Source organism: Neoarius graeffei, chromosome 14 (assembly GCF_027579695.1).
Source record: "Neoarius graeffei isolate fNeoGra1 chromosome 14, fNeoGra1.pri, whole genome shotgun sequence".
Lineage (NCBI taxonomy): Eukaryota > Metazoa > Chordata > Actinopteri > Siluriformes > Ariidae > Neoarius > Neoarius graeffei.
In genome coordinates this window covers 33,584,438-33,596,863 of record NC_083582.1, presented here as the reverse complement: position 1 = coordinate 33,596,863, position 12,426 = coordinate 33,584,438, and the positions used below count along the sequence as shown (strand labels likewise).

The following is a 12,426-nucleotide window of genomic DNA, read 5'->3' as shown; positions in this document are numbered from 1 at the left end:
TGATATTGAAGATAAGTGTTAAATGTGATTTTTAGCTTGCGTACCCTGATTGTAAAACAACCCATATATAAAAATCTCATCTGTACAATACGATTTGTAAAATGTTCCTTGATGTCCACCCTCACAGGATCTGATCGATGATTGGAAAGCAAAAGAGACCAAACGAGGCACCAGCAACAAGACCATAGATCCAAGTTCACTGAAATGGACCCCTCCCAAAGGAACCTAGGAAGTCGCATTGAATACTGTCTTTTCTCCCATTTCAGCCCTCTGCATACGTCAACGTCTTTTCCAATGAATTTATAGCATTCATTGTTATTTTGGTCTCTGTGTGGCCTTTGAATTTCTGCCTCTGTAGTAATTTTTTGTTGTTGTTCTCGTGCAGCTGTAATTATTTTACAGATCCTGTCTTATGAGCACATGTTTCAGTGTTTTGCTATTCAAAGGATGATTTTTGACATTAACTTAAAGAAGATACACCCAATCCTTAAAGATTTCCAACACACCTTAATACTGTATTCAGATGTCACCGAAGACCTTGATTAACCGGCTCGGCTCTAATGAAACTGAACTAAATAACAATAGGAATTGGGTTGGGCCAGTCAGTTTCCAAGTATAGGCGGCACTACAATGTGTTCATACAGTTCTCGCACCCAGTTCAACTGATGAAAGATTTGATGATTAACTGAATATTTCAGTCAGGTGTTTTTTTTATATCCGGGATGACACTGTACTGATAGCTACGCACGACAGGCGCCTCCCAGGACAGGAATTTGACATCTATATTTTACATATCGGGCTTGATGCTCCTATTGGTGTCAATTTCATTGTAGTGTAATCAACACACAAACAGTATTTCATCTTTTCTATTTCTCATCAGTGAGCTCTTTTTTTTTTTTTTTTTTTGGTCATGCTCAGATCTCAAATAAAACAAAACATTGAAAAGTGCACATTTGTGGTATTTTTCTTGTATTTTACACATGCATTTGAAGACTTTTTTTTTTATGGAACAAGTAATACCAGTTTATTACATATATGCATAAGGATGCTTATGCTTTCTTCTAAATATGAAAATGTTCACACAGTGTATCATGACCATCAGTAATATTGAGGACTGGTCCATTCCTCTTGGAAATCTGTTAAAAAGAAAGGAAATGAAGATGTCAGGCTTCAAGATTGTCGCATGTATTGTTTTTAAATATTTGTTAAATGTGAAATGCTGCACCTGATTGCTGGTCTGATTGCATAGCTGTACTCGTGCTCGTCTCAGCTGGGATTATTCTTGTGAATGTATCTGCAAAAACAAATGCCATGTTTCAGAGTGGGTTGAGGTAACTGAGCTTTCTTTCGATGGATCGAATAAGTAATTTTGGATTATGCAACAATCCACATTTTGACATGTTGGGTTTAGAAAATCACTTGTTGCTAAGTCAGAAATGCATTATTAAATTACCTTCATTAATCATTCACCATAGAAATTGAGCACAGTAAATTACACAAGCTTGTCGAAGGTTTGTTTGCACAAAGCATAACTTTTGCTCATGTTTGTTTTTTGGATCTGATGTACCTTATTAAATCCGAGCAACATAATTATGAACAGCTGACATTACACTTTTTATCATGTTAACAATGAATAGCAATTTGATCTTACACTGTGACCATGTTTGACAAGTAGTACAATTACAGCATGAGTAACACCTGTATTTATGAAGTGTTTCCAGCTGAATGACAGCAATAATAACGTGTGTACTGAAGCATAATAACAAAGCTGTGCATGAAGCAGAGAAATTGAGTGCAGGCTGATGGATCACGTACTGGTGTAAGCCTTGTACGGTATCACTACATCAACACCTCGGCAGACTGCAAGCAACAAATGTCTAGTGTAGCGTTCACGAGTATTTACCTCCTCTTAATGATCTACCCATGAGTCCAACAAACTTCTCTCCTTTCTTTCCTGTAAGGATGGCAAAACAGACTCCAACAATATATACCTGATAAATATTATAGTCTCTTGGATGTTGGTAATAAAAAGGTTTCGACACCTGTTGTCTGTAATATTTTAATGATTATTATATTAGAGGTCACTACTCACTTTTCTGACCCAATCTCCTACGTGGAGGAATAGCTATGAAGAAATGGGGTGAAAAACAAAAGGAAGTTTTGTTGCTTGCTTCATTTTAACACTCCGTATACTCTTATTGTACATCTACAATATGTACGTGCATTTGGAAAATTCATTTTAATCAAAGATTGACCTCTATTTGAATGAACATGCGTTGTCAAGGAAAAAGAAATTCTCACCAGCACTAGACCAGCGTTTTCCCATTAGACCGTAGAACTGGTGTGCTTTGGATCTCTTGATTAGGCTTGCCACTTCACTCACTAATGGATCCACCAAAGGTTGGTCCTTGGAATCATAAATATAATTTGTTTTAGCTGAATTAAATTATGGTGTGTCAGATTTTTCTTTAATTTGTTACCTTTTTTTCCATTTGCATTAGTATAAAAGCTACAGCAAGGAAATAGGTTCACTGTTTCATTGTTGTAGACTTTGTAAATATTAGAAGTATTTATGTTCAGATTTGTATTGTTTGGGGGAGAAAAAATGCAAGATTTTCAACTTTTTTCTCCCCCTCAGCATTTGCAGCCCTGTTTGTGGCTTTAATAATTAAAACAATATGCCTGTCCTTGTCATTATATACTAGAAATATAGTGTTATGCATTAATGGCTTTTTTATGACTCATATACGATATACTGAGAACTAAGCTAACTAATGTAAGAGATGTGTAGGTTGAACCTTACATACCTCCCAGTTCTTGGAAATCCAGCGTTCTTTGTCAAGAGTAAAGGACATTCCTTGAGCACTGCATGCAATGACACTCACAGTGATGATTACAGCCAGCAGCCTCCAAATTTCCATTATCAAAAAGAAAGGAAAAAAGGACGATGTTACCAATCAATCAGTGAAGGTTTTGAGATTATGCCTAAAAAAATTATTCGTAAATATTATATATATTTTAAATCAGCCAAAGTGCTGGTGGATTATTCTTTCGAGGCGTTTTGGGGAGGATGTGGTGAAGTCTGCAGTCTTTCTCTGGTCCTTCACGTAGTGCTCGGTACATTTATACACATACAACTGCCAACCCCCTCCCAGCTGTACCTAGTACCATACCAAAATTACCCTCTTTACCCCACCACCCCCCACCCCCTTTGCCATAATGTGAATCCCTTTAATAGAAATGGCACTTGCATGAAGTGGCTCAAATCCTCTTAAATTTTACATCAGCTCTTTTTTTTTCCTCTCTCTCCAATCATAACCTGATAGAGCCGACTATTCGTACGTTTCGTGATGTGCGAAAAATATTTGGCTAGAAATCCATTGATCAGCTTATTGCTGTAGGTTATGCAAATTTGTCTAATCCATAATGCTAGACTTTCCTAAATTAAAAACAAACATTAAAACGACAAATATATTTGCAGCTTGGTAAAAAATGATGTCCAGCAATAACACCGATAAACTACCGTACGTCTGAAATACATATAGAAATCTTTCACTTTTACAGTAAATAATTTAGTCTCTCCTGACACTTTTTATTTAGCATACTTCCTTTGCATATTTGTTGAATTTATATTGTAACTATGAACAAAAAAAGCATGTATTTGTAAGCATAAGCAAAAATCAATGTTTCCTTTAATGATGTCTAATGCTCACATAGCATCTACAATCCCAAATCAGAAAAAGTTGGGACACTATGGAAAATGCAGATTTAAAAAAAAAAAAAAAAAGCAGTAGTGATTTCTAAATTTACTTTGACTTGCATTTCATTGCAGACAGTATGAACCCAAGATGTTTCATGTTTTGTCTGGTCAACTTAATTTTATTTATTAATATACATCAATTCCTGTATTTCAGGCTTGCAGCACGTTCCAAAAAAAGTTGAGATGGGGCAATTTAGAGTAATGAGGTAAAACAATTAAATAATGATGTGATGTCAACAGTCAACTGTAATCATGATTTGGTACAAAATCAGTATCATAGGAAAGGTCTAGTCTTTAAGGAGCAAAGATGGGCCGAGGATCTCCAGTTTGTCAACAAATGCATGAATAATTTATTGAAATGTTTAAAAACTATGTTCTTCAAAGAAAGATAGGAAGGGATTTGGATATTTCACCCTCTATGGTGCATAACATCATTAAATGATTCAAGGAATCTGGAGGAATTTCGGTGCCTAAAGGGCAAGGGCACAAGCCTAAGCTGAACACCTGTAAGAACCGTCATTCATCGATAGCTGATATAACCACATGGGCTCAGGATTACTTTGGCAAACCCAGGGTTCTGCCTGGGTTCTGAAAAATGTTGCCCACTTTTTTTCCTTGAAAAATAAAGTCAAAGAAGTGTTCTTCACCCTTTCTTAGTCTGTATTTTTTCTTAGTTACCAACTTATCAAAGTGGACTTAATACAGATTTATACCAACCAAACTGGCACAATTCAAATATTTGTACAGATACGGCTAGACCTCTCCATTCCATATAAAATTTGAGCTCCACTCCAGCCTCTAATAAGAAAGACTTGGTTTTGGGTGCCTTGTGAACCATCAACTAAACCTCTTTAGTTTGAGCTGACTGAAGGTTATTTTAGAATGGAATTATTCGAAAGAGGTATTAGGACTTCCTTTAGGCTTTACTTCAACACAAAACCTGATTTACAATTGAACAGAGTTGAGAAGAGTCTTGGAACAACCAACAGTGAAGGAATCTGAATATCCTGTTGATTTACGAACCGAATACAGAATGACACCGCGTTTTACATCATACGTTAGTTAGCCCAAGGCCGTTTCTGTTCTAGCTATTGAAAAGACCAGGGGCTGAGTCCAGTTTTCCTGGGGCTTGTATTTTTTAAGGGAGATTGGCATAGATAGGTTGGGGAGGTTATATCTAACTTTACAAGATAATATTATCATCCACGCATATTCAAAGGTTATGAAATCTTTATTAGTGATTGTTGCACTGCTCTTTTTAAATTTATGTCGTTCACTTCAGTTTCTGTCTCCTTATAATTATCCACACTCATAATTTCTCAGGAAACTGAGGCATGTGTCAACTGACTTAAATATCATGAATAAAATTAATCATCAGTTTCAGAAAAATATATAATTTCTCACTCACATATCTCCTTTAGAACCACAAAGACACTGATTCTAAGTGACATATTAGAATATTCAAAATCCCAGATGACATCCAAGTCAGTTATTGTCTATTAATCTCTTACTTTCTTTGATGGCAAAAATACCCTGAGGGATATAGCCTGAGTGATGGGGCTTAACGACGCCACAGCATTATCCACGGGGACTCAACACTTATTTTTATATACCCAATAAGTATGTTAAAGTGGGCGGCACGGTGGTGTAGTGGTTAGCGCTGTCGCCTCACAGCAAGAAGGTCCAGGTTTGGGCCCCGTGGCCGGTGAGGGCCTTTCTGTGCGGAGTTTGCATGTTCTCCCCGTGTCCGCGTGGGTTTCCTCCGGGTGCTCTGGTTTCCCCCACAGTCCAAAGACATGCAGGTTAGGTTAACTGGTGACTCTAAATTGACCGTAGGTGTGAATGGTTGTCTGTGTCTATGTGTCAGCCCTGTGATGACCTGGCGACTTGTCCAGGGTGTACCCCACCTTTCACCCGTAGTCAGCTGGGATAGGCTCCAGCTTGCCTGCGACCCTGTAGAACAGGATAAAGCGGCTAGAGATAATGAGATGAGAAATATGTTAAAAAAAAACACGCCATGCCTCCTGAAACATAGAGCCCTTCAGTTACTTGCAGAGTGATGGCACTTTCATTTTGGCGCCGTTTTTTTTGTAAACCGACCCCTGGCTTCCCGTCATCTCTTCACTGCAGTTGGATTTCAGTAAATGGAGGGATTTGTAGAGGGATTTCTAAAAAAGATGACTTATGATAATGATAAAGATGACAAGTACATTCATCACTGTGACCACTTCTAGTAATTTTCTCTTCGTCACTGATGAATTATGTTTGTCAATGACAAGCGCCAGCAGGAACCCTGGAAACCTTTGTCAAGCACTACAATACAGAGTTACATCCACAAATGCCAGTTAAACCTTTACTGTGCAAAAAGGAAGCCTTATATTAACTGTGTCCAGAAGTGCCATCGACTTCTCTGGGCTTGGAGGGATCTGGGATGGACCACGCCACAGTGGAAATGTGTGTTGTGGTCAGATGAATCAGTATTCCAGGTTTTTTTTTTTTTTGGTTGGTTGTTTTTTTTTGGAAGAAATTGACATCGTATACTCCAGACCAAAGATGAAAAGGACCATCCAGACTGTTACCAGCAACAAGTCCAAAAGCCAGGTTGTGTCATGATATGGTGTTGTGTCAGTGCCCTTGGCAAAGGTAACTTATACTTCTGTAATGGAGCATTAATGCAGAAAAGTACCTTAAGATTTTGGAGCAAACATATTCTACCTTCAAGATGACATCTTTTCCAGGGAAATTTCAACAAGACAATGCAAAACCACATTCTACAGACAGTACAAAGGCATGACTGTGGGAGAAGAAGGTGCCTGTCCCCTCTGTCCTCAATAGAGAATGTGTAGAGAATTTTGAAATGAAAAATATGACCACAACCCTGTACTGTTGCACACCTTAAGACCTGAATGGGACAAAATAACCCTTGAAATGCTTAATTACTTGGTGTCTTCAGCTCCTTAACATCTTTTAAGTGTTGTGAGAAGGAATGGCAACTCTATAAAGAGGTAAATGCTTTATTGTCCCAACTCTTTTTTTTAATGTGTTGCAAGAATCAAAACCAAAATGTGTTCATCTCATCTCATTATCTGTAGCCGCTTTATCCTGTTCTACAGGGTCGCAGGCAAGCTGGAGCCTATCCCAGCTGACTACGGGCGAAAGGCGGGGTACACCCTGGACAAGTCGCCAGGTCATCGCAGGGCTGACACATAGACACAGACAATCATTCACACTCACACTCACACCTACGGTCAATTTAGAGTCACCAGTTAACCTAACCTGCATGTCTTTGGACTGTGGGGGAAACCGGAGCACCCGGAGGAAACCCACACGGACACGGGGAGAACATGCAAACTCCGCACAGAAAGGCCCTCGCCGGCCCCGGGGCTCGAACCCAGGACCTTCTTGCTGTGAGGTGACAGCACTAACCACTACACCACCGTGCCGCCCGAAACGTGTTTATTTTGAAAAAAAAAAATCATGAGGTAAAACATCAAATAATGTACTGTTGTGTTGTTTTGAATGCAATACAAGTCAAAGATTATTTACAAATCATTGTTTTCGGTTTTCATTTCAACATACCATCCCAACTTTTTTCTGATTTGGGGTTGTAAATGCTTTTAGATATGCATCTCTGTGTTTTTTTTTAGCAGAGGAGTTTTGCATATGTAAGAACTTAGATGAAGGGCGGCACGGTGGTGTAGTGGTTAGCGCTGTCGCCTCACAGCAAGAAGGTCCTGGGTTCGAGCCCTGGGGCCGGTGAGGGCCTTTCTGTGCGGAGTTTGCATGTTCTCCCCGTGTCCGTGTGGGTTTCCTCCGGGTGCTCCGGTTTCCCCCACAGTCCAAAGACATGCAGGTTAGGTTAACTGGTGACTCTAAATTGACCGTAGGTATGAGTGTGAATGGTTGTCTGTGTCTATGTGTCAGCCCTGTGATGACCTGGTGACTTGTCCAGGGTGTACCCCGCCTTTCGTCCATAGTCAGCTGGGATAGGCTCCAGCTTGCCTGCGACCCTGTAGAAGGATAAAGCGGCTAGAGATAATGAGATGAGATGAGAACTGAGATGATTGCGCTGCAGATCATTGCTTATTATTGATCATCTTGAACTCTTTTTGCATGACTACTTGGTGAGGCATGTAACGATATATCATGCGACAATAATTGCAATACAAATGTATGACTATTCCAATCAATGAAATAAAAAATGAATTGTGATTTTTACCATGCTGCATAATCTCTCAGGTTTTCCAAACTGCAACTGCATTGTTTAGATGCACAATAATGAGAATGCACATAACCCTCCTAGAACTGCCACCTTATTGTGGTGGAGGGGTTTGTGTGCTTGAATGATCCTAGGAGCTATGTTGTCGGGGGCATTATGCCCCTGTTAGGGTTTCCCAAGGCAGACAGGTCCTAGGTGACAGGCCAGACCAAGAGCAGTTCACCAAAAAAAAACCCCTATGGAGAAAAAATCCAGGACCGTGACGTCGCCCGGTAGGACGCAGCCGGGGCCCCACCCTGGAGCCAGGCCCGGGGTTGGGGCTCGTATGCGAGCGCTTGGTGGCCGGGCCTTTGCCCATGGGGCCCGGCCGGGCTCAGCCCGAAGAGGTGACGTGGGCCCGACCTCCTGTGGGTTCACCACCCACAGAGGTAGCAGTAGGGGTTTGGTGCAGTGTGGATTGGGTGGCAGTCGAAGGCAGGGGCCTCGACGACCTGATCCCCGGACACAGCGGCTGGCTGTTGGGACATGGAATGTCACTTCGCTGGGGGGGAAGGAGCCTGAGCTTGTGCGGGAGGTTGAGAGGTACCGGCTAGAGATAGTCGGGCTCACCTCCACGCACAGCTTGGGCTCTGGAACCCAGCTCCTCGAGAGGGGCTGGACTTTCCACTTCTCTGGAGTCACCCGTGGTGAGCGGCGGCGGGCTGGTGTGGGCTTCCTTATAGCTCCCCAGCTCAGCCGCCATGTGTTGGAGTTTACCCCAGTGAACGAGAGGGTCGCCTCTCTGCGCCTTCGGATTGGGGAGAGGGCTCTTGCTGTTGTTTGTGCCTACGGGCCAAATAGCAGTATAGAGTATCCGGCCTTCTTGGAGTCCCTGGGAGAGGTACTGAGGGGTGCTCAGACTGGGGACTCCATTGTGCTACTGGGGGACTTCAATGCTCACGTGGGCGATGACAGTGACACCTGGAGGGGCGTGGTTGGGAGGAACGGCCTCCCCGATCTGAACCCGAGTGGTGTTTTGTTATTGGACTTCTGTGCTAGTCACAGTTTGTCCATAACGAACACCATGTTTGAGCATAGGGGTGTCCATAAGTGCACGTGGCACCAGGACACCTTAGGTCGGAGGTCGATGATCGACTTTGTAGTCGTTTCATCTGATCTCCGGCCCTATGTCTTGGACACTCGGGTGAAGAGAGGGGCTGAGTTGTCAACTGATCACCACCTGGTGGTGAGTTGGATCCGCTGGTGGAGGAGGAAGCTGGACAGACCTGGCAGGCCCAAACGTATGGTGAGGGTCTGCTGGGAACGTCTGGCCGAGCACTCTGTTGGGGAGGTCTTTAACTCCCACCTCCGGGAGAGCTTTTCCCAGCTTCCGAGGGAGGCGGGGGACATTGAGTCTGAGTGGACCATGTTCTCTACCTCCATTGTGGACGCAGCTGTTCGGAGCTGTGGCCGCAAGGTCTCCGGTGCCTGTCGTGGTGGCAATCCCCGAACCCGGTGGTGGACACCGGAAGTAAGGGATGCCGTCAAGCTGAAGAAGGAGTCCTATCGGGCCATGTTGACCTCCGGGACTCCTGAGGCAGCCGACGGGTATCGGCAGGCCAGGCGTGCTGCAGCTCGGGCAGTTGCGGAGGCAAAAACTCGGAACTGGGAGGAGTTCGGGGAGGCCATGGAGAAGGACTATCGGTCGGCCTCAAAGAAATTCTGGCAAACCGTTCGGCGCCTCAGGAGGGGGAAGCAGTACTCTGCCAACACTGTTTACAGTGCGGGTGGGGAGCTGTTGACCTCGACTGGGGACATTGTCGGGCGGTGGAAGGAATACTTTGAGGATCTCCTCAATCCCACCATCATGTCTTCCACTGAGGAGACTGAGGCTGATGACTCAGAGGTGGACTCGTCCATTACCCAAGCCGAAGTCACTGAGGTGGTTTGCAAGCTCCTCGGTGGCAAGGCACCGGGGGTGGATGAGATCCGCCCTGAGTATCTCAAGTCTCTGGATGTTGTGGGGCTGTCTTGGTTGACACGCCTCTGCAACATCGCGTGGCGGTCGGGGACAGTGCCTCTGGAGTGGCAGACTGGGGTGGTGGTCCCTCTTTTTAAGAAAGGGGACCGGAGAGTGTGCTCCAATTATAGGGGAATCACACTTCTCAGCCTCCCAGGGAAAGTTTACTCCAGGGTACTGGAGAGGAGAATTCGACCAATAGTCGAACCTCGGATCCAGGAGGAACAATGCGGTTTTCGTCCTGGTCGCGGAACACTGGACCAGCTCTATACCCTTCATAGGGTGCTCGAGGGTTCATGGGAGTTTGCCCAACCAGTCCACATGTGCTTTGTGGATCTGGAGAAGGCATTCGACCGTGTCCCCCGTGGTATTCTGTGGGGGGTGCTTCGGGAGTATGGGGTTTGGGGCTCTTTGCTAAGGGCTGTCCGGTCCCTGTACGAACGGAGCAGGAGTCTGGTTCGCATTGCCGGCAGTAAGTCAGACCTGTTCCCAGTGCATGTTGGACTCCGTCAGGGCTGCCCTTTGTCACCGGTTCTGTTCATAATTTTTATGGACAGAATTTCTAGGCGCAGCCAGGGGCTGGAAGGAATCCTGTTTGGGAACCACAGGATTTCATCTCTGCTTTTTGCGGATGATGTTGTCCTGTTGGCTTCTTCAAACCAGGACCTTCAGCATGCACTGGGGCGGTTTGCAGTCGAGTGTGAAGCGGCTGGGATGAGAATCAGCACCTCCAAGTCCGAGGCCATGGTTCTCGACCGGAAAAGGGTGGCTTGCCCTCTCCAGGTTGGTGGAGAAGTCCTGCCTCAAGTGGAGGAGTTTAAGTATCTCAGGATCTTGTTCACGAGTGAGGGAAGGATGGAGCGTGAGATCGACAGGTGGATCGGTGCAGCCTCCGCAGTGATGCGGTCGCTTTACCGGTCCGTCGTGGTGAAGGAGCTGAGCCAAAAGGCGAAGCTCTCAATTTACCGGTCGATCTACGTTCCGACTCTCACCTATGGTCATGAGCTTTGGGTAATGACAGAAAGAACAAGATCGCGGATACAAGCGGCTGAAATGAGTTTCCTTCGCAGGGTGGCTGGGCGCTCCCTTAGAGATAGGGTGAGAAGCACAGTCACTCGGGAGGAGCTCGGAGTAGAGCCGCTGCTCCTCCACATCGAGAGGAACCAGCTGAGGTGGCTCGGGCATCTTTTTCGGATGCCTCCTGGACGCCTCCCTGGGGAGGTGTTCCAGGCATGTCCCCCCGGGAGGAGGCCCCGGGGAAGACCCAGGACACGCTGGAGGGACTATGTCTCTCGGCTGGCCTGGGAACGCCTCGGTGTTCTTCCCGAGGAGCTGGCCGAGGTGTCTGGGGAAAGGGAAGTTTGGGCTTCCATGCTTAGACTGCTGCCTCCGCGACCCGGTCCTGGATAAGCGGAAGAAGACGAGACGAGACGAGACGAGACGAGGCATAATCTCTCAGGTTTTCCAAACTGCAGCTGCATTGTTTAGATGCACAATAATGAGAATGCACATAACCCTCAGCAGAAGTAACACAGCTCTTATGCCGTGAAAGCGCACACAAAAAAAAAGATCTAAAATGAGAACGAGCTGTTGTGCGACTGACTGTACAAATAAATTTAACAAGAAATCAGAGCTCTCTTTTTTCATACTGCTGAAAGCTAATGAAAAGAGAAGCAAATACTGTACAGGTAGTAAAAATAGTTAAAATAAAAGTTTATTAAGAAAAGGACTATTATAACTTTTTATCCTATTAAAGAACAGGAAAATTAATATTGCTTTTTTTGGTAATCAAATTTTCTTTAATTTTTTTTTAAATATCGAGAATCAAATTGAATCGTGAATTGGATAAATTGTTACATGCCTACTACTGGCTTCCCTCTTACCTTTTTTGTTATTCATTGTTGTGAAATCTTGCACCGCACACCTGTCCTAGGATGAAGTTCCGTTCTGTGAAATTTCCACCAGCATATCATCAAATCAGTTGTACTAACAGGAATATTTAAGGTCTTTGCTATGGCTCTGTAGCTGTGTAAATAAAGCAACTCATCACTGCAGCTTGATGTTCAGTATGTTTAAATATCATGCTGGAATTTCCTTTAACCTTGTATTCATGGTGTATATTATAATGACTGCTTATACTGTCAGGAATAAATTAACGAAAACCTTTTCTTTTTGCAGGGGTGGTACCATCAAAGGTGTACATTTTGTAGCCCTAGAATCATTGTGATGTTGTTATTTTTAAAGATACCCTTGATGGACCCTTGATAGTAGCACATTAGCATTGAGAAAAAGTACAGTTTCAACCTTTTGAAACATTTATGGATGTCTAGATGACACAGTTTTACATTAATTCAGGTGTTTATTTCTGTAAAGAAGCAAAATGATCTGTAAGTACATTTAATCCTTGAAGTTAGTAAAATGACAAGAACGAGGTTTCATAATCTTTTT

At 43.8% G+C, this 12,426-nt stretch overlaps 2 protein-coding genes across 4 annotated transcripts in view; one reads left to right on the top strand and one right to left on the bottom strand.

Moving 5' to 3' along the window:
• Positions 1-950, top strand: part of kat7b (K(lysine) acetyltransferase 7b) — a 76,553-nt gene extending 75,603 nt beyond the window's left edge. For both annotated transcript variants that reach the window (XM_060939561.1, XM_060939560.1), the window contains one exon: positions 128-950. In XM_060939561.1, the coding sequence (XP_060795544.1) occupies positions 128-229 (102 nt within the window). In that variant the 3' untranslated portion in view covers positions 230-950. The remainder of the gene's footprint in view (positions 1-127) is intronic.
• Positions 951-1,026: 76 nt separating this feature from the next.
• si:ch211-131k2.2 (protachykinin) lies at positions 1,027-11,935 on the bottom strand. Of its 2 annotated transcripts, XM_060939564.1 has the most exons (7): positions 11,862-11,935; positions 2,808-2,907; positions 2,302-2,407; positions 2,093-2,125; positions 1,904-1,954; positions 1,226-1,294; positions 1,027-1,136 (listed from the first exon to the last, which is right to left on the bottom strand). In XM_060939564.1, exons 2-7 carry the CDS (start codon positions 2,853-2,855, stop codon positions 1,099-1,101), a joined length of 345 nt encoding a protein of 114 aa, XP_060795547.1. In that variant the 5' UTR covers positions 2,856-2,907; positions 11,862-11,935; the 3' UTR covers positions 1,027-1,098. The 2 variants fall into 2 exon arrangements, with proteins under 2 accessions (XP_060795547.1, XP_060795546.1); XM_060939563.1 differs by lacking the exon at positions 11,862-11,935 and having other exon boundaries at positions 2,808-2,921.
• Between the last annotated feature and the right edge of the window lie 491 nt (positions 11,936-12,426).

Coding starts and splice junctions, on each gene's coding strand:
- si:ch211-131k2.2 (XM_060939563.1), bottom strand. CDS start 2,921: ATGGAAATTTGGAGGCTGCTGGCTGTAATCATCACTGTGAGTGTCATT. Junction 1,295..1,903: donor GGGTAGATCATTAAGAGGAG/GTAAATACTCGT, acceptor TTGTTTTTGCAG/ATACATTCACAAGAATAATC. Junction 1,137..1,225: donor GCAATCAGACCAGCAATCAG/GTGCAGCATTTC, acceptor TCTTTTTAACAG/ATTTCCAAGAGGAATGGACC.